General features: G+C 52.4%; 1 protein-coding gene across 2 annotated transcripts in view; it reads left to right on the top strand.

Annotated features, from left to right (window-relative positions):
• Positions 1-1,596: 1,596 nt before the first annotated feature.
• Positions 1,597-20,108, top strand: part of SCARA5 (scavenger receptor class A member 5) — a gene marked incomplete at both ends in the record, with an annotated part of 94,255 nt that continues 75,743 nt past the window's right edge. The window contains 2 exons of one of the 2 annotated variants that reach the window (XM_080709682.1): positions 1,597-1,708; positions 16,197-16,325. In XM_080709682.1, the coding sequence (XP_080565808.1) occupies positions 1,597-1,708; positions 16,197-16,325 (241 nt within the window). The remainder of the gene's footprint in view (positions 1,709-16,196; positions 16,326-20,108) is intronic. The other variant, XM_080709683.1, reaches the window with a different exon arrangement.

The raw sequence follows: 20,108 nt of genomic DNA on the forward strand, positions 1-20,108 counted from the left end.
CCTCCTGGGCACCCACATCTCCTCCCAGGGCATACCTCTGCTCAGCATCTCTGGTCTCTGGATTGAGTTTGCTCCATACTGGGCCTGGGTCCCATCCTCCCAGAAGCTTTCATCTGCTGAAGTTTTTATTGAAAACAAAAAAAGATTTAGCCAAACATGATGGTGCACGCTTGTATTCCCAGAACTTGGGAGGCAGAGACTGGAGAGTTACAGGCAGAGAGAGTAGAGTTATGGGTTCCCCCGCCACAACTTAGTGAGATCCTGTTTCAAAATAAAAGGATAAAATAGGGCTGGGGGCATAGCTGAGCGGTAGAATGCCCCTGGGTTCCATTCCCAGTAAAACACACACACACACACACACACACACACACACACACAAAATAGATTTTTTTCACCAAGCTTAATGGCTCACATCTATAATCCCAGTACTTGGGAGGCTGAGACAAGAGGATAGAAGTTTCAAGGCTAGCCTCAGCAACTTAGTGAGATCCTGTTTCAAAATAAAAAAGGGCTGGGGGTGTAGCTCAGAGGTAGAATGCCTCTGAGTTCAACCTTCAGTACCAAAAAAAAAAAAAAAAAGACTTTTTAAATACCCAGAATTTCAAGCGCATCAGAAAGGAAGGTTGACAGAAACTTATAGCAGGCTAGAACTTTGATGACAACAGAGAGTAATCAAGATCACTCAGCAGACACGTGAGAAAAAGATTAAGTATTTTATGTAAACAAATACTTGGCAATTTGGCTTTCAGAGAAAAGGATTTTTTTCTCATTAACAAAGAATGCAAATGAATCACAGAAGAACTCAGAAAATCTGCACGTAAAAGATTGCTACAAAGTGCCCACAGTCACTTCCTGCCAGAGTTCCTCAAGGACTGTCTTATCCAGAGCCACGCGGGCAGGCCCTGGGCACAGCCCCTCTGATAGTGCGTACACGAGCCGAGATGGGATGGGGATGGGGTCCTACACGACTGGTTTACTTCCTGTGACCCAGGATGCCCCAGGGCAGTGAGTACATACCTGGGGATCTGGGGGGCTGGACCCCCAGGTCTGGCTGGTCGGCCTCAGACATTCCAGACAGAGCCCTCTCCTGGCCCAGGGCTGCTCCATCTCCGCTAAGCATTTGGCCCCTGCTGAGGCTGCCTGTCCCTTGGGCTCCCTGGGAGATGCACCCCTGCCGTGATCCCCCATGGTATTTGGGAGTCATTCTGGCCTTCTTAGTGTGTTGGCTGATGGCCTTGGGACCCCCTCTTTCCCCCTGGGGGTCTAGTGTCCCTCATTTTCAAAGTGGAACAGAGCAGAGCTGCGCCCTGCTCTCACCCTTTGGGTGTTGGGGCCGACCTCCTCAGGGCTCCCCAGTGTGGACACACTGCCTCCAGCGCAGGCAGATCCCATGGTCAGGAAGACCCAGGGCCCCCCTCAGCCCCGCGCTGAGGAGGTGGAGTCCCCAGGACCTGGGGGTGAGGCCTGGCACCCACTGATGAAAAGGCTCTCAGGTCACGTGTGTGGGCACCTTGTTCCAGTTCTGTTTCTACCTGTGGTCATCCTCTCTCTCCCTGGAACCCGCTCTACCTGCCGCCTCTGTCTCTGTAGGACACGATGGATAACAAAGCCATGTATCTGCACACTGTGAGCGACCGGGACACTGGCTCTATCTTCGAGGAACCCTTCGACGGCAGGAGCCTGTCCAAGCTGAGCCTATGTGAGGACGGTGAGTGTCCCTGGCTCTGTGTTGGGGACAAGACCCGCCCGGGCTTGGAGAAGGAGCCCTGCCCCTCTCCGGGCCTTGGCAGTGCCCCAGGGCACGGACGGCCTCAGTCTAACACTGCATGTGTGGTCTTCAAGTCGCCTTGAGAGGTCTTTTTTGCATGATCCATCTCATCTCATGAAACTGAGCGCTCAGTAAAGCCAGTGCCCATTTTAGAGACGGGCTAGTTGAGCAGAGGGCACCATCAAGGCAGCCCCCCTCCTGGGCCCTCAGCACGGCCCCTCCTTCCTCAAAGGCAGTAAGGCTGGGCCAGGCCGAGCTACCTGAACCAGTCAGCCCAGCCGCTCCAGGTGAGAGGCGCGTTTGAGAAGGGAGGTGTCCGGAGTCGACAGGGGTCCCGAAGGTGCTGTATCTTGGGGGCTGCGTATTTGCTGAAACTCTGGTGTCCAGCCTCCAGCCAGTGCGGCTTCCTCCGAGGGAGCCCAGAGCACTTTCCTGCACCTGGTCCGTGCACCCGCTCAGAGCTGGACACTGAGCAGGAGCTTGCTTAATCAAGGGGCCTGTCTCAGTGGAGCGCTCTGCCGGCTGCCTCTGTCCTGAGATCACTCAGAAGCAACCGAGCCCTCTGGCTGCAGTCTCTTCTGTCCTCCCACGAGGTGCCCATGTGGGGAGGGAAGCGGGGGCGGCTCCAGGATGCCGGGGAGGAGACAGGAGATATGGGCTTCAGCGGCCATTTCTCAGCAACTCTTGCAAGCTGCCCACTATTTAGCTCTTCCTCTGGGTTCCTGTCCACAAACATTCCTGCACGATGTTGGGGTATATATCAGGTGCTAGGGGTGTTTCCAAAGAAACGGGACCAGTTCTTTGCCCTCCAAGGGGGGGGAACTGGTACGGAAACAACCCCCCCCCAAAGTGTAAACTAGGTTAGAATAGGCGTGGCTAGTGAGGTCCAGCGGGGAGATGGCTTTCCAGAAAAGGCCTTGGAGACTGAAAAAGATTTATCAGAGGAGAGGCGAGGATAGTACTGCCAGCCTGTTTGCTAGGCCAGACTGGCATTTTTGCATTAGGTTCCTGCCACTTGGGAAGAGAGAGGAAAGGCCCTCCAGGGCTGGTCCTGCCCGGGGCGTCGGCAAAGGTGACACTGGTCCACGTTCTCCATCCATCTGTCCCCAGAGGCCTGGGTTAGCCAGAGGGAATTGGGGTGGAGCACAGCGGGGTGATTGCAGGGGATTACTAGGCCAGCCTGGGGTGCCTGGGGGCCACAGGCCTGGCATCTGGACTGTCACAGGGACCATCAAGTTCTCTGCTTGTTTCTTTGCTTATCGTGTTTATGCTTGTGTCCTGTCCATCGTGGGCAGGGGTGTAGGCTGGAGAGGACATCTTTGTCTTGTTTACTGATGTGTCCAGGGCCTGACAGGTAGCAGGTGACCACAAAGTGTTTGTGTGTGTGTGTGGGGGGGGTACTGGGGATGAAACCCAGGGGCATTCTACCCTCGAGCTACACCCCCAGCCCTATTTTTTTTGAAACAGGGTCTCACTGAGTTGCAAAGGGCCTCACTAAGTAGCTGAGGCTGTGAACCTCAATCCTCCTGTTGCTATATTACTGTCTTCAAACCTGTGATCCTCCTGTCTCAGCCTCCCACGTATGGGGATTGCAGTCATGTGCCACCACACCTGGTTTCTAGGACAGGAATTTGAGGGTTGTGGGTTGATGATCTGGATTCAGAACCAGAAGGATAGGCCAGTAGCCAGGTGGGAATTAAAGTGTGCCTTTGCCTGGTATAGCTAAGCTCGGGGTGTGGCTGGGACCTGCAGCTGGCTCCCACCACCGGCCCAGTGGAGTCCTGGGCAGGAGTTCATGGATGACATGCCTGCCAGCAAGGCTGAGCGCCTGCACCCGGTCACCGGGGCCACCAGAGGATGGGCCAGGGGAGGGAGGTGGTGCTTCCTGGGAAGGTTGGAGCTCGGACAAGTTCCCAGGTTAGGAGCTGGGACAGAACTCCAGAAAATCCCTACAGCAACCAGCGGCAGGGACCAAAAGTGACAGAGGGGTCCCAGAGACCCAGGGTCTGGCTCAGTGCCCAGGGAGCTTCCTCAGTGCTAAGGAAGGAACCCTTCCCTGCTGAGTGGGTCCTGCTGCCCCCTCCTGCTCCCTCACACTACTGCGGATCTTCCCTCTCCTCCTCCCTTCTCTCCTGCCCTCCTCCCTCTTCCTCCATCCCTCAGCCTTCATCTTTATTCATTCTCATTCTTCACTTACCAGAAAAGAAAGGAGGAGGGGCTGTGACCTATCTCATACCTCCAGAATGTCGCCTTGCCTAACCTGGGCCTTCACGTCACCCACATCCTTCAAGGTGCCCCCCCGTGATGCTTGGGGGGGCTCCTTCCTCCACGTCCCTTGGACAGGCCACCCTGCTTCCTTCCATGCACCTCATCCCTCAGCATCCTCCTGGAGGCTGATGGGAAAATCCCAAAGGGTAGGGGTGGCCCTCTTACCTGGCATCTCCCAGGCCACAGCAGAGGCTGCTGGACTGCCTGGAAGGGCCAATCCCAGAGGAGACCTTGAAGGTTGTTGAGCCACAGGAGACCTCAAGGAGGCCAGCAGGAACCTCCTCCTCTCTTCCTTCCTCCCCTCCCCATCTCACCTCTTCCCTTTGCCCCTGTTTTTCCCTATAACTGTATTCCTGGGCAGAGGAGGCCTGGGAATGGGCGGTGCCGGGCTGGGCCTGGCTCCTCCTCAGCCCTTTCCAAGGGCCAGAGAGAGGTGTGAGTGTCAGAAAAATATTGCAGTCCTGCTGGCCCTGGGCCTCGGCCCCCTCCGCCACAGTTCTGGTGTCATCTGTGGCCGCCAAAGAGAAGCTTGCTTGGGGAGGTAATGACTTACACATGCTCCTGGCAGCTGGATGCCTGAGCGAGGCTGCTTGCTGGGTCCAGGGGCTCCCCGTTCCTGTGTTCCTTCCCCATAAAATTAAACTGTTCTCCGAGGGAGACTCCCACATCTACCTCTCACCCATCAATTGTCCTGCTTCCTTTGGCGTAGCTGAGGGCTGCCTGGGCGGCTGCTCAGGGTGAGAGAGGATTTCCCGGGAGGATCTGGCTGGGCTCACCACCCTCTACAGGTTGGACGAGAATTGGGGCCCTGGGGCCTGGGAAGAGTAGGGATATTAACTCCTTCGGTGCTGCAGCACACCCGGGAACTTGTCCTCCTAAACAAGAGCTGAGAGCCAAGAACTGACCTCAGAGAATTTGGTCCTGGGAGCTGGCGTGGTGGTGCACACCTATAATCCCAGTACTTGGGAGGCTGAGATAGAAGGATTGCAATTTTAAGGCCAGCCCTGGCAGTTTAGCGACGCCCTCAGCAACCTAGTGAGACCCTGTTTCGAAATAATAAATAAAATAAAGCTGGGCTTAGTGGTGCATGCTTGTAACCCTAGTACTTGGGAGACTGAGACGGGAAAGTTGCAGGTTTGAGAACAGCCTTAGCAATGTGAGGCTCTCAGCAATCTAGGGAGACTTTGTTTAAAAAATAAATAAATAAATAAATAAATAAATAAATAAATACTCTGGGGATGCAGCTGGGAGGTAGAGGCCCCTGTGTTCAATCCCCAGGACCAAAGAGAGAACTTGGCACGGGGCAGCGGGTGGCCAGGTGGCCTCCCGGCCTCGGCCTCTCTCGCCCTTCAAGAGATGGGAGCAGCTTCGGCAGAGCCCGGGTGTTGCGGTTGGTCAGGCCAGGGCTGGAGTCAAAGGCCACGCATGCGCGGCCAGGGAGGCCTTGGGCGCCGAGTCGCGGTCCCCGTCCTCCGCCCACCATTCTGCAGCCTCCTCTCTGTCTCCGTGGGTGCGGCCACTGGGGGGGCCTGGCAGGAGGCGTAGGGAGGGGAACAGAGAACTCAAGTGCAGCTGCTCCTGCCCAGCAGGGCGGCCTCAGGTGTCTTCTCCACGTGGGCTTCTCCGCCCAGTTTCTGGCACTGCCGTCCGGCGCTCAGGGGTCAGCCACTTCACCTCTAGACATTTTTGCAGTCAGTATGTCTTCCAGGGGACATTCTATATTCAGATGATCCCGGTGGCATTGCTCTGGGGAGCGGGACCGAGAGGCCGGTCAGGAGAACGCACAGCTTGGTGTGCTCTGCAGTGGGCATGCGTGGAGGAGACCCCAGGGGAGCATGGAGCCGGGCGTAGGTGGGTGCCAGGAGAGGCCCTGGATCATTCACACACTGTCCTGACCCCAGTGTGATGGGGAGCAGGGACTGGCGGAGGTGGCTGGATCACAGAAGGGGGCCCTCATGAATGGGATTAGCTCCCTTAATAAAGGGAGCCCAAAGAACCCCTGGCTCTCTTCCGTCCATGGGAAGGCAGCGCTCTGCAACCAGGAAGAGGGTTCTCGCCAGAACCTGGCCGGCTCCTGGACTCCCAGCTGCTAGAACTGCGAAAAATGTTTCTAAGTGGTAAGTGGCCCGCTCACTCTGCTGTCTGCCCTTACAGCAGCCCAGCTGACATGGGGGTGAGTCAGGACTGGGCTCCATGTGGGTGATGATGCTGCCAGCGGGTCTTGGGGCAAAAGCTGAAGGTGAGGCAGGAGTTCTGCAGGGAGGGTCTTGCCAGGAGCACCCCAAGTTCTAAGGCACCCCATCCCGCCCTGCCACAGTGGCCTGTGGGCCCAGGGAAAGGTGGCCTTGTCTTGGAGCACTGGAAGAGGAGTTCATTTTGTCTCATGTGGTGGCTGGGAGAGGCCAGGGGAGGCTGGAGAAGTCTGAGAGAAGGGTGCAGGGATCCATTAGGAACGATCACAATGTAGCGGGGCGTGGTGGCTAACACTTGTAACCCCCAGTACTTGGGAGGCTGAGACAGGAGGATCGTCGCAGGTTCGTAGCCACCCTCAGCTACTTAGTGAGACCCTCCACAACTTAGTGAGACCCTGTTTCAAAATAAATATAATAAGGTCGGGCATGGTGGCGCACGCTTGTAATCCCCGCTCTTGGGAGGCTGAGACAGGAGGATCATGCAGGTTCGAAGCCAGCCTCAGCTACTTAGTGAGGCTCTCAGCTACTTAGTGAGACCCTGTTTCCAAATAAAATATAAAATGGGTCTAGGAATATAGCCCGGAGGTAGAAAAGCCCCTGGGTTCCACCCCTAGTACCACCAGGAAAATAAATAAATAAATACAATAAAATAGGGCTGGGGGTGTAGTTCAGAGGTTGAATGCCCCTGGGTTCAATCCTGAGTACCACAAAAAAAGGGAAGAAATGATCATAATATTGTCTACATGTCTGTCTTTGTGGCAGTACTATGCTGTTGTTATTATTATAGCTCTGTATTATAATTTGAAATCAGGTATTATGATGCCTCCAGTTGGTTCTTACTGTTGAGAATTGCTTTGGATATTCTGGGCCTTTGTTTTTCCATATGAATTTTAGGACAGTTTTTTTCTAGCTCTGTGAAGAATAGTATTGGTATTTTAATGGGGATTGCATTGAATCTGTAGATCATCAAACAATGGCTCCCTTGACCCAGCACAGCGTAGACAGGAGCTGTGTCCGGGGCCTGTGTTCACTAAGCATCAGTAGATCTTGTTACTCTGTTGATGAGAGGGAGCCTAAGGTAAGGGGGATCACCCAGGGTCACCCAGCTCGTCGGAGGCTGAGCCTGGATCCCACCCATGGCCGGTCCTTCAGGCCCACCCCCATCACGGCTGGCCACTGTCTCCCAGGATGCGTCAGGCCTGGGAGCCCGTTGCAGCTGGAGGGCCAGCAGAGGGCGGAGGCTGGGAGGATCCTCCGTGGCAGCCAGAGCGCAGTCTTGAGGCCAAAGGGTTCTGCAGTGGAGCCCTCTGGGCCCTGATGGGCTAGGGCGGGCCATGGGAATCAGTGGCCAAGCAGACACGGGGGGTGGGGGGGCAGATGGAATGAATTATCCTAGGAGGTGCTGCTGGTGGGAAACAGAAAGCAAAGTGAATTGGGATGTGAGCACACGGTAGGGTCCTAAGTGGCCTCAGAGGAGAGCCTGGGACGCCAACTGTGTGCAAGTCAGGGGGCCTCCCCCTCGCCCTTCCCCCTCGCCCCACCCCTGCCTCCTGGCCTCAGTCCTGAAGCCTGGCCACCTTGCTGCCTGGCGCTCGCTCGAGCGACTTCAGTGTCCTGACGTCATGGGAGGAGGGTGGACTCCTCAACTCAGGACTGGCGGGGTCCTTGGCTTACACAAGAGAAAAGAATTTCAGCACGCACCGGTCAGAGACACAGACAGAAGTTTACATAGGAGAGTAAGAAACACACACTCAGGGCACCCCAGATGGGAGAAGCGGGTCCTCTGGGGGATGGAGCTCGGGGTGGAGCTTGGGTTCTTCAGGCTGACGTCATCTGGTTGATGGATGGCACTTGGGCTGTGCCAACATCACGGGGCTTTTCACCATATCTTTTCCTAGACTTTGTTTATCAACCTAAAATACATTCTGTAGGCTAAAAAATAAATAGGTACCAATTAACTGGACTTCTAGGGCTTATAAGATTTACTGGACCTTTTAAGAATTCCAGAAAGCAGACCTTTAGGGTGAAGGTGAGGGCCACCATGGAACTTTATTTTTTTAAGTTTTCAAGCTACGGTCTCCTTTTTCTTCCCTGTTTGTCTCCTTTCTACCTATTTATTTATTTCTCCTGTTCTACCTTGCTGAGGCCTACCTGCCCCTACACCTCTTTGGCAGGCTTGCCCCCTTTTTCTGCTCTCTGAATTGAGGTTCAGTTCAATCAAGACCGCTTGTGTTAGCTGGGCGTGGCACGCTTATAATCCCAGCATTCAGGAGGCTGATCCGGGAGGATGGCAGTTCTCGGACAGCCTCAGCTACCCAGTGAGGCTCTTTGCAACTCAGTGAGACCCTGTTTCCAAATAAAGAATAAAAAATAGAGCTGGGGTGTAGCTCGGAGGTAGAATGCCCCTGGGTTCCATCCCCAGTATCCACAAAAAAGAGACCAGCCCAGTGATCACAGTGTGTGTGGGGCCTTGTCATTGCAGTGGGGGAATGGGGGGGTGGAAAATGGTCGCAATCAGCTAAGAGGGAAGGGTTGAAGAACATTAACAAGGGCAAGAGGACACTGAAGACAAGCTGGCCCCCTGACAGTCGAAACACCTCCCAATTTGCTAGAAACACCTTGGTTTACACCTGCGCTCCTACATATTGATTGGCCAAGCCCGAAAGTGAAGATGTCATTTGGAAAGTGAAGATGTCAGTTGTTCACCAATGAACAGCCAGACAGAAGAGATGCATAAGGCATAGGAGAAGAAGGGGGCTCCCGTGCCCTTTGGGGCTCTCAAGAAACCCCGATGGGCTCAGCCCCTGGAAGCCCCCTGAGCCCAATCCTTTTGGAGTCTTGCAGAAGCCTCGTTGCGTAGGTATGATGGCGTATATCATGGCCACGGGTCATCAACTCAACAGGCGCCCCTCTCCCCTCCCCAGCTTGAGGGGTACGGCCGAGAGCCCCAACGTTGGAATCATGCCTTGATCTTTCTGGTGCCCTCAGCCACCAGCCATCTCCTTAGCAGACACTCCCGGGTTTTCCTGGGGCCCTAAGGGTTTGGGGAGTTTTTCTGCTAGGATGTAGAATAAAGATTAATTAGAAGCCGGGCATGGTGGCACAGGCCTGTAATCCCAGGAATTGGGAGGCTCAGAGAGAAGGAGCACAGATTCAAGGCTAGCCCCAGCAACTAAGTGAGGCTCTCTGCAACTTAGTGAGACCCTGTTGCAAAATTTTTAAAATATGGCTGGGGGTGTAGCTCCGAGGTGGAATGCTCCTGGATTCAATCCTAGTAATACACACACACACACACACACACACACACACACACACACACACACGCACACGCACGATTAATATATATCAGCACATTGCAGTTGTTTGAGACCTACCCAGGTCCAGGGGAGACTTGTTATGGGGTCTGCTCTCCTAGCTGATGGGTGGCCTTTCTCCTAGCTGATGGGTGGCCCTGCCTCATGACTTTCTTCTCTCTGCTGAGGGAAGGTGAACAGAGGTCCCCATGAAAGCCAGATAGTGGAGACAGCTTTCAAGACCGAGGTCATCCGGGGCCACCTCTTCTGATGCAGATTGTACAATGAAAGCAATTAGAGTGATGAGTAACCCACCCGAGAATGACGAATGACAAGGCTTATCCTAATGAAGTCAGCCTTGGGCGGGTTCTTGGTTCCTTGGAAGGGCTGAGCCCGGGTCCTGCCCAGCAACCAAGCCTATCTCTACCTGCCCTTTATGAACTGCAGGACCAAAGACAATAAGAAGAAAATGACTGAGTGCTTGGTGTTAAAACCTAAGTGGGTGATGACTGAATCATCATCCCGGTTTTTATTTTTATGTTGTTTAGATCCAGTTCCTTTGGGAATAAATAAATACCCACTTTTATCAGGTCTAATCGGCGAGTATTCTTGTTAGTGGGAGGAAAATAAATTCTAACCGACGGTTCCTAAAATGCTCTACATTTAGGATTTAGAGGTCAAAACATTATTTTTTAAGAAGAGTTATGTTTGCAAGCAAAGGTGTTATTGATAAAGGGGATGGAGAATGTTGTCTCTTGGTCTCCCAGTCCCTGTGTGACAGAGGAAGGCTTTGAATGTAGAGCCCCAAACCCATGCCTGCCCCCAGGAGGTGTTAGGAATGCCGACCTGCCCAGTACAGAGAGGCCAGGGCCCCCTGGCTCTCAGGCCCCACCACAGTGTGAACTCCCTCCTCATCCTCAGCTCAACTCTCTGGGGCTGAGGGTTTTTTTTTTTAATAATTTTTCTGTTCATTTTCTTTCATCTCTACTAATAAGCACCCCACCCCTTCGCATACAGTATTTTAGCAAAAGCTCTTTGGGCGTATTCTTATTCCCGTTATTACAAGGAAACCCTTCACGAATCTATCCACTGGGAATAATAAAATAGTTTAATAAAACTTCATTTTGAATGTGTCCTATTAAAGAAAAGAAATCAAAGGGTTTATTTTTCCCCCCAATAAATCGAGCTCTTTCAATGTAGGACTTTTCACTCACTTTCCAAGAATGTGTCTTCACATTCTCTTCTGATATGACAAATGCTTTGCTCGAGAGCCGTGGGTCTCTGTGCCCTGGCTCTGAGCTTTCTTCACTGAGTCAGAACGAGTGCATCCAGGGCCAGGGCTCGGGCCTCAGAATGTCTGTGGAACTCCACGTATGATCCGACGGTGCCGGGACTGAGGTGCAGGTTCAGTCCGGGGAATCGCTCACACAACTCACCTGCCTGGGAACCACGTGGCAGTCGGAAGTCCCAGAGATGCAACTGCGGATAGCTGAGCTTTTGTTTCTCTCTTCGGAACAAAAAGTTTGCACCGAATGATGTTTATGTGGTCAACTAGAGTTTGTCCATGAGTTGCATGCGGCAGTCGTGAGAGACGGCCTTTGCAGCAGAAGTAAATGTCGTGCACATTAGTTTGTTTTTGCAGAGGACCTCGTAAGGCTCTGGGGTTTGTTGGGCGCCAGGCTGGATGACAGAGAGCTACATCCTGTGTAGATGGACCAGTGGGCCGGCGGGGCGAGAGGAGAGCAGACGGTCACACGATGCCGACGGTGCTAGAGACGCATGCCAGGCTCTGACGTGGTGCTGCTGGTGGTACTTAGCGACCCTTTGTGTATTACCCCCAGAACATTCTCCATCGCGAACATCTAAAATGTTCAGCTTTGCTTCTGTATAATTGGAATCTCCCCGGTGCGCATCAACGCTGTTCTTGCGGCTTGTCATTGAGCTGTGATTTAATTACTTTTTCTGAAGTCAGTGTTTCCCAGAATGTGACCATATGAATACAGTGGTGCTTAAGACGATGGCTTTGAGCTATGCATAGGTGCAAATTTATTATTATTATTATTATTTTGGTGGTACTGGGGGGTGGAACCCGGGGGGCTTTCTACTTCCGGGTTATACTCCCAGACCTATTTTATACTTTATTTGGAAACAGGGCCTCACTAAGTTGCTGAGAGCCTCACTAAGTAGCTGAGGCTGGCTTCGAACCTGTGCGATCCTCCTGTCTCAGCCTCCCAAGTGCTGGGATGACAAGCGTGCGCCACCACATCCGGTTTGCTAAGAGCCTCACTACGTAGCTGAGGCTGGCTTTGGAGTGTGCACAAATGGGGAGACAAGGAACAGAAATGGGCTGGCGAGATGCTTAGAGCAGATGAGTCAGGGGAAAGGGCAGAAGACAGGAGTCACTGTTCTGCTCCGAATGCTGGGCCTTTTTGTTTGTTTATTTTTTTTTTTCCTTTCACATGGCAGCAACATGTTGGCTGGGTAAACTATTCAAATTATTTAAATTTAGTGAAAGATTAAAACCATTCCAAAATGAAACAATCAGGCACTCAGCAAATATTTGTTGAGGAGAGGAAGATAGGCCGCTGCCCTCCCCTCGGGGAGCTCCCGTGGAGAGGAAGCTGAGAGCAGCCGGGCCCTGGGGAGGAGGCCACGGCCCCGCAGGCAGAAGCACAGGCCTTCCTAGAGCGTTCAAGTCCAGCCTCCTTCTCTTTGGCCGTAGGTATAACTTTTTTTTTTTAGTGTGTGTTGGGGGGGGGGTGAGCCTAGGGGCATTCCACCTCTGAGCTGCATCCCCCAGCCCTTTTCAATTTTTACTTTGAAACAGGATCTTGCTAAGTTGTCGCGTGTCTCACTATATTGCTGAGGCTGGCCCCAGACCTGCGAACCTCCTGTCTCAGCCTCCCAAGTGCTGGGGTTGGCTCCAGGCATACACCACCACACCTGGCTATGTAGAACTATTATAAATGTGGAAACTGTGGCTTTAAGAGGAAAAGTTCCTTTCCTTTCTCCATGTGAGAACTGTCCCAAAGGAAGTCCCTGCCGAAGCTGTTAGCTATTAAACGTTGTTGTTGTTTGCAAACTTGGGCACGCTGGAGAACGATGGAGAAAATCGTGAAAAACCACCACCATCCCAGCGAAAACCCTTCCGTACTCTAGGAGGGTACCAGGAAAGGTCTTCCCATCTTGTGGCAGCTTCTGTCTCCGGGGCACTCGGGAGGCCGAGGGAAGGGAACCCAAGGGAAGCCCTCTGAAGAAGCCCTGGGGTGCAGCTCAGTGGTCGAGCGCCTGCCTGGCATGGGTGAGGCCCTGGGTTCCACCCACGGTGCCCACCCTAAAAAAAAAAAGAGAGGTCCAGGAGAGACGAGGCCATTGGCTCTCAGTGAGCAAACAGAAACCAGAAAATAAATGCTAAATCACTTAAAGACAGAGTCCCGATCGCCAGGTGGGAGAAGCTGTTTGTATCTGCGTGGAGCCAGTGGCTTCCTGATGACTGTGGAGGCAGATGGATGGAATCATCCCATCATTTTTTTCTGGGGGAGGGGTACTGGGGATTGAACCCAGGGGCATTCTAGCTCTGAGCCACATCCCAGCCCTTAATTTTTTTTTAATTTTTATTTTGAAACAGGGTTTCGCTAGGTTGGTGGGAGTCTCATTTATTTGCCAAGGCTGTCCTCGAACCTGGGCTCCTCTTGTCTCAGCCTCCCAAGTACTGGGCTCACAGGTGTGCACCACCACTGTGCCTGACCCGTGGCTTTCAATCTCGGCATTCAAATTAGCACACAGCCTGGACTGTCTAAGCACAGTGGACCTCCTGGGCTACTATTTTCTTGACATCACACCACTGTTATTATTTTTTAAGTTAAACTCATTTTAGAAGGAAAACTTATATCATCAGCACAAGTGGAAAATGAGTATCTTCCTGTTACACGTGAAAATGAATACCTAAGTATTAAAATAATAAATTCAAACCGGGCGTGGTGGCACACACTTGTAATCCCCACGCTTGGGAGGCTGAGACAGGAGGATAGCACAGGTTCGAAGCCAGCCTCAGCTACCTAGTTAGTGAAGCTCTCAGCAACTTAGTGAGACCCTGTTTCCAAATAAAATATAAAATAGGTCTGGGAGTATAGCCTGGAGGTAGAAAAGCCCCTGGGTGCCATCCCCAGTACCACAAAAAAAATAAAAAATAGGGCTGGGGATATAGGTGGGAGGTAGAATGCCCCTGGGCTCAATCTTAGAACCACAAAAATAAATAAATAAATAAATAAATAAAAATTCTGCTTAACGTGCAAAATAATCAAGTCTTGCTGAAAGAACTAAGCTCCCTCAGAGGAAGATCTATGTTCTATGCCTTGGTTGACAAAAGAATCTGTCACAGGTGGGTGCTTACTATCAATTAAAAACTCCAGCTGGAGGGCAAGGAAACAACTCTTTTTTTATAGGGGAAAAAATAGAGCAATAGCTTTGCAGTTCCGTACCCTCCCACAGTGAGCCAGCGACACACAGGCCGGCGACAAAGGTCAAACTCAAGTCAGTAATATTGCCGGCTGTATGATTTTCCTCCTACTCTACCATGAGGCAGAGAAGCAGGACCCATGGCAGGAGCCTGGAACTACCACTGGGACAAGGAGAACTAAGACTTGTATGATATTAGACCGTGCGGTGCCCATCATTCTGGCTCTTGAGGGAGACAGACTTTTCTCTGCTAAGTTGCAACCAGACCGCCAGGGGCTGTCACCAACAAATAAGCAAAGAAACAAAAGCCTGCATATTTAGGAGAAAGGCAGCCCTGGATCCTAGTGTAGGGAAAGGGGGAGAAAAGTACGAAAAAAGGAGACGTAGAATGCGTTGGAGAGACGTGCTCTGTTTAAGCCTTAATTGTTGATGCTCTGAAACTTGTCAGCGTTTAAGGCTTACTGAAAATGGCCATTGAATTTGTTTGCAGATGGTTTGCTTCTCATTACACCCAAAGGTTTGTGGGCTTATGATGCAATCGTTCTGCTGAACTGTTTCAACAGCAATATTTGCAACAAAATGATGTAAATAGGTGGGGGAAACGTCCTCAAATCACACCTTTATGACAAATATCTGAGTTAATCCACTTATAAAGAGAAAAGGTTACTGTGGCCTGCCCCCAGTCTTGAAGGTTCCGAACCATGATGGACTGACCCCATGGCTTTGGGGTGGGGGCAGGAAACATCATGGCAGAGAGTGTGGGGCAGAGCAGAGCTACCTGCCTCATGGGCAGGGAGCAAAGGATAGTGAAGAGACAGGGTCCCACAATCCCATTCAGGATTTTCACCTCGAGACCCCCTACGAGGCCCACCACCTCTTAATGATCCCACCTCTTCATGCTAGAACGTATCTCTCTTTCTTTTTGTGGTGCTAAGGATTGAACGCATGGGCATTCTACCTCTGAGCTACACTCTCAGCCCTGTTTTTTAGTCTTTTCACTTCTGAAGCAGGGTCTCACTGCGATGCAAAGGGCCTCGCGGAGTAGCTGAGGCTGTCCGCGAACCGCGACTCTCCTGTCTCTGCCTCCTGAATGCTGGATGACAAGCGTGCGCCGCCACACCCAGTCTTAGGACATTTTCTAAACATCAGTGATTTCGAACTCTCAGATGAATACTTTTCACATGCAGTGCACCTCAGTTAGTGACACTCTCAGAGTGGGGGACGTCCCCTTGGAGAAGACTCCACAGGGGAGGGAGGTGTAAGCACAGCAGGGGCGTGCATACATTGGGAAAGCATCCTACGGGGATCTTAGAAGCCCAGTTGAGCACAGGGTTGCTGTGGACAGAGCAGGTGAATGCCAGCCCATTTCCTGGCCTGCAGCCTCCTGAGAAGGTCACCTTGAAAGGCGAATTCAGCGGGAAGATCAGCCAGGTCCTGATGCAGGGTGACCCAGTAACAAGCATTTCACCTTCTCTATCTATAAGCCAAAGGGCTTGGACCAACAGCCACAAGGTCCACTGCAGCAGTGCGACTTCACTGTTGGAGGAGGCGGGGGTCGGGGGGAAGGGGGAGGGTACCATGTTTTCCAGCCAGCAAATCTGAACCAAGGTTGCAAGCTGGCGTTCAGATCTGACTCGCAAATGTGTTTTATTTATACTCTGCGGTGCCATTAGTTTTTAATTAGCTGCCAACACTTACAAATAGGGAGCTGTCTCCTAGTCACTTCTGGCGTGTCTTGGAAATCCTGGATCTGACTACCAGAGCCCCTGTTCCTGCATGGTGACCTTTTCCAGAGCAGACGTGCTGGCCCGGGGTCCCACCTGGCCCGCCTTGCTCATTCCCATCCATTTCCGGACACTCTGGGAGTCTGAGCGTGCGAGGCCTGTAGTAAAGCGCTCCGGTGGCCTGGGTCAAACGAGCCAGTGACAGTGCGAAGGGCACAGAGTCAGCTGGGTTTGCACTCTCCCGCTGCTTGCGCTGACTCGAGGGAGGTGGGTTTGTGTGCGCAGTGGGCTTCCCATCTGTGAGCACGGAGAGTAGGAGGAACTCTAGAAACTGGTTCTGGAAAGCTCCCCACTAAAATGGCGGTGTTGCAGGTTGGGAGAGCTGCTACACAAACGTCTCTGTGCATCAGTGAGAGGCGAGCCCCAAAGCGCAAAAGAGCTCGTGGGATTTTTAAGTGTCTTTTCCCTCTCTCCTCTGACCCTTATTCTCCAGGTCCGTGCCACAAACGGCGGGCCGGTGGCTGCTGTACCCAGCTGGGCTCTCTGTCAGCCCTGAAGCATGCTGTCCTGGGTCTCTACCTGCTGGTCTTCCTGATTCTCGTGGGCATCTTCATCTTAGCAGGTAAGAGCATCCCTTTTCAATGAGAAAGGGAGACCCCAGGCCTCTGCACTCCATCCTACTGTCATGACCCTGAACACTGCCCCTGTCACCATGGGAACCACAGAAGAAGGAACTGGCTGGTCCCTCTAGTTGGGCAGGTTCTTTTCAGTAGCGTTGTTTCATGTCAGATGAATGGGCAGGGGCTCCATGAGCTTGTGGGGTCTCTGAGCCCAGCCACTGGAGGGATCCAGCTGCTTGGCATGGCTTCTGACTTCCCGCAGCAGCAGCGTGGGACACTGCATTACACTGAGCTTTCCTGGACTCTGGACTGAGGTTTGCACTGAACATGCTGGGCACCATCTTAGATACGCATCCTGCAGTGTCATGAAAATAATCCTGAGGCTAAGCAGGGTACACCTGCTGTCCTTTGCAATTACTGGGGGTGGGATGAGTTTGCTTTGATTCAGCCAAGCTCTCTTCTCCATTTTCTGTCTGCAAGATGGTCAGGGGTTGGACTGGGGTTCAGAGCCATTCTCCAGCCAGGGAGAAGCAAAGCTCATGCACTTGGAAAGAGATAAAGGAGGGAGGGGCTTCTGACCTGCGCTCGGAGCAGCCCAGCACATTACTTCCGGGTCATTCCACCAGGATGGAGACAGCACGGGGGGCTGGGTGACCTCCCCCAGGCTGCCTCCCAGAGAGGAGCTGCTCACTTCCCATCTTGCTTGTTGGAAAATCTTGGTGAAGTAGAACCAAGCGGTCAACACAATATGGCCCTCATGAGAACCTACCTAGTTCCAGACCTGTGGACCCAGCTAAGGCCCCGGGGCTTCTCTCTTTAAAGAAGCTTTCATCTGGAGTCTGAGGCAGAGCCATGCAGGTGGAGCTCTGTCTCTGGGGGAACATGTGATGGGGTGTAAATGGTGGCAAGGGGCCGGGGAGGGATGTACTCAGGAAGTGAGGCCACGGCAAGGAGGAGGGTGGGGTCGGTTGGAACAAGGCTGCTGGCCAGGCGGAGCTGACTTGAAGCACCGAGGGTGGGGTTCTCAAGTGAACTCTGGGGAAGGAATCTGGAGGTTCAGCTCATAGGTCACCCTTTGCTGGAAATCCTGAGGCAGATGCCGAGGACCTCTGTGGTCTTGACTTGCTCCCCATGGAGTGGGGCTAGCCACGTGGGCATTGAAATGGGGTGCTCGTTGCTGCCTGCGCTTCAAGTTTCCATGTTCAGGGCATCAGGGGTGATGTCTGCCTCACCACCCAGTGACCTGGGGCCGGGGAGCCAAGGGCAACAAGAGAAACTCATGATTCATCCCCGGGACGAAGAACGGTGTCCAACAAGATCTATCGTGGGCCAAGCCAGCCGGAGGACGATTTGAACATGTTCTTGGGCTGGTCAGTGAGACCTTGGGATCCGGGTTTTGTGGGTTTGGCTGCCAGGACCATAACAAATTTCTGGAATGTTTGGAAAGCGTTTCAACCCAGCAGGAAAGTCAGACTATGGTGTTACCACTGCTCTGTGGAGCAGGAACTTTTAGGTGACAGACCCCTAGATCTGAGTGTGTTGGGACAGGTCTCTGGAGACTGGAGAGTCTATGAGGGTATCATGGACCAGAGGAGACTTGCAGGAGGGGGAGGGTTCTCTTCTGGTGTTTGAAGAGCCGCCACGTGGAAATGGGTGGACATGTTCCGTGTGACCCGAGGGCAGACCTAGGACCATTGGGTGGATGTTGTGAAGAGACAATTTCCATTCAAAACAGAGGAGAGTTTCTAACCAGCTGTGCCGTCCAGCATGACACAGAAAGGCTTCCCCCTGGCCTAGAAGTCCAGTGGGATTTCTGATGAGATCTTGGAAGCTTCAGGAAGGTTTCCCAACCCCATGACAACGTTGCCACGCTTCCTCGGTTGTTCCAGGCAGAAACCTGGGGAGGATTTTTTGGTCATCGTGATCACCTTTGAACCTGAAGTTTGGGGTCACAACATTGTCTGAATGGAAGGAAATTTTTGAGTGGGTTGGAACCCATCTGAGGAAACAGAGTGTGACCTCTTGGATCTGAGTGGGTGGCCACCGTTACCTTCCAAGGCTCTTGTCTGGAAGATTGTGCTAGACTCTGGGAGAGGCTTGGTGGAGATGGCAGCCCATGGATGGGTACAGTCAGCAGCTGCCTCTGCTCTGGGGAGAGGATGTGGTGGGCAAGGCGGGGTTCCTTAAGGAGCCTCTGCCTGATCTTAGGGAGGTTTCTTTATTTGTTTATTTATTTTTTGTGGTACTTGGGATTGAACCCAGAGGCATTCTACCCCTGAGCTACACCCCAGCCCTATTTTTTTTTATTATTTATTCAAAACAAGGTCTCACCAATTTGCAGAGGATCTCTCTAAGTAGCTGAGGCTGGCCGCAAACCTGCAGTCCTCCTGTTGCAGCCTCCCAAGTACTGGGATGTGTGCCACCACGTCCGGCTTGGGAGGTTTCTTTAGATGACTTGATTGAAGGTCTCCCAGGATGTTCCCTTTCTGCAAATACCAAGATGGCAGACAGAGCCATAGTTCAGTGTGAACAGGAGCTAGCCGGGCCTGTGGCTGGGTCTGCTGCGGGAGCTTCCTCTTTGGGATAGGATTTGTTCTCCATGCTTGCACAGGAGACCTGTTTGAACTACTCTTGAATGTCAAAACCTTCATGTCAACACCGTCTCAAACACTGGTTGACAGAATTACACCACAGAAGGTACCACAGCGGAATACCTGATTGGCAGCCTCTCATTGGAGTACAGATACTTATTCCCACCACTTCAAATGTTGCAAAATTATAACCTCATTATGTCAAAACATTACTCTTATAACCCCCCATGAGACTTCTCATGAGTCATCTCCTTACCCAAATATTCAAAATAAAAGGCAAATGCTCTACCCTGTATTTATGCATTGCCCCAATTTCCCCTGTCAGAGATGAATTCAGCCACCACCCAAATTATCCTCACTTGGACTCTCTGCCTCCAGCTGACCATCCGTTCCTAGCCAGCATCCTCCCAGGGCCCGTCCTCTGATACTCCACGCCGTCTCTGGGTTCATCCCCTTAGCTCTCAGCCCCCATTGCCTTTGAGGAGGCTGCCACCGTTGACCCCTTCTACCCCCAAATTCCTCTTGTTTCTGAAACACATTTTTTTTTTCAATTACTGGGGCTGATAACTTCCTATTATGTTTTTGCTCTGCACAAGACTCACTGCAGACAGTATACACCATCGGGTTTAAGTTCATGAACCAGAGAATTGAGATTGGTGGTCATGTGGCTAGGAGGCCCGCAATGAGCACCTCAGCCAAGATATTCTCCACGTTGGAGTTAAGGGTTAGGGCTGGCTCTGTCTTGCCACGCCTGTGCTGGGCGCCACTGCGGTGACGAAGCGTGGTCCTCCGGAATGACTTCTTCCTCCCATTTGCTCTGATAACTCCATCAACAAACTTGCAGCTGCAAAAAGGTGAAGTACAAACATCTGGGGATCTAATTTAAGAGGATGTTTTAGCATCATAACAACAGAGAGATAACTGGACCAGGAGAGTTCTTCGCACGCCTTAATGCCTTCTTGGCAGCAATAGTCGGCCCCTGTCGTCGTCATTGTCAACAGGACCTGGACTTCTGCTCGGGCCTTTGGAGGACACAGAGCAGGGGACAAGACCTAGGAGTAAGGGTCATGGGATGTGGAGGCTGCACTGGATGGGTTTGGAAGGCTAAACAAGTCCACACACACACACACACACACACACACACACACACACACACACACACAAGCAACATGACGTAGCTTATGCTATGTTCTA

Source organism: Muscardinus avellanarius (genome assembly GCF_963383645.1).
Source record: "Muscardinus avellanarius genome assembly, chromosome: 14".
Classification (NCBI taxonomy): domain Eukaryota; kingdom Metazoa; phylum Chordata; class Mammalia; order Rodentia; family Gliridae; genus Muscardinus; species Muscardinus avellanarius.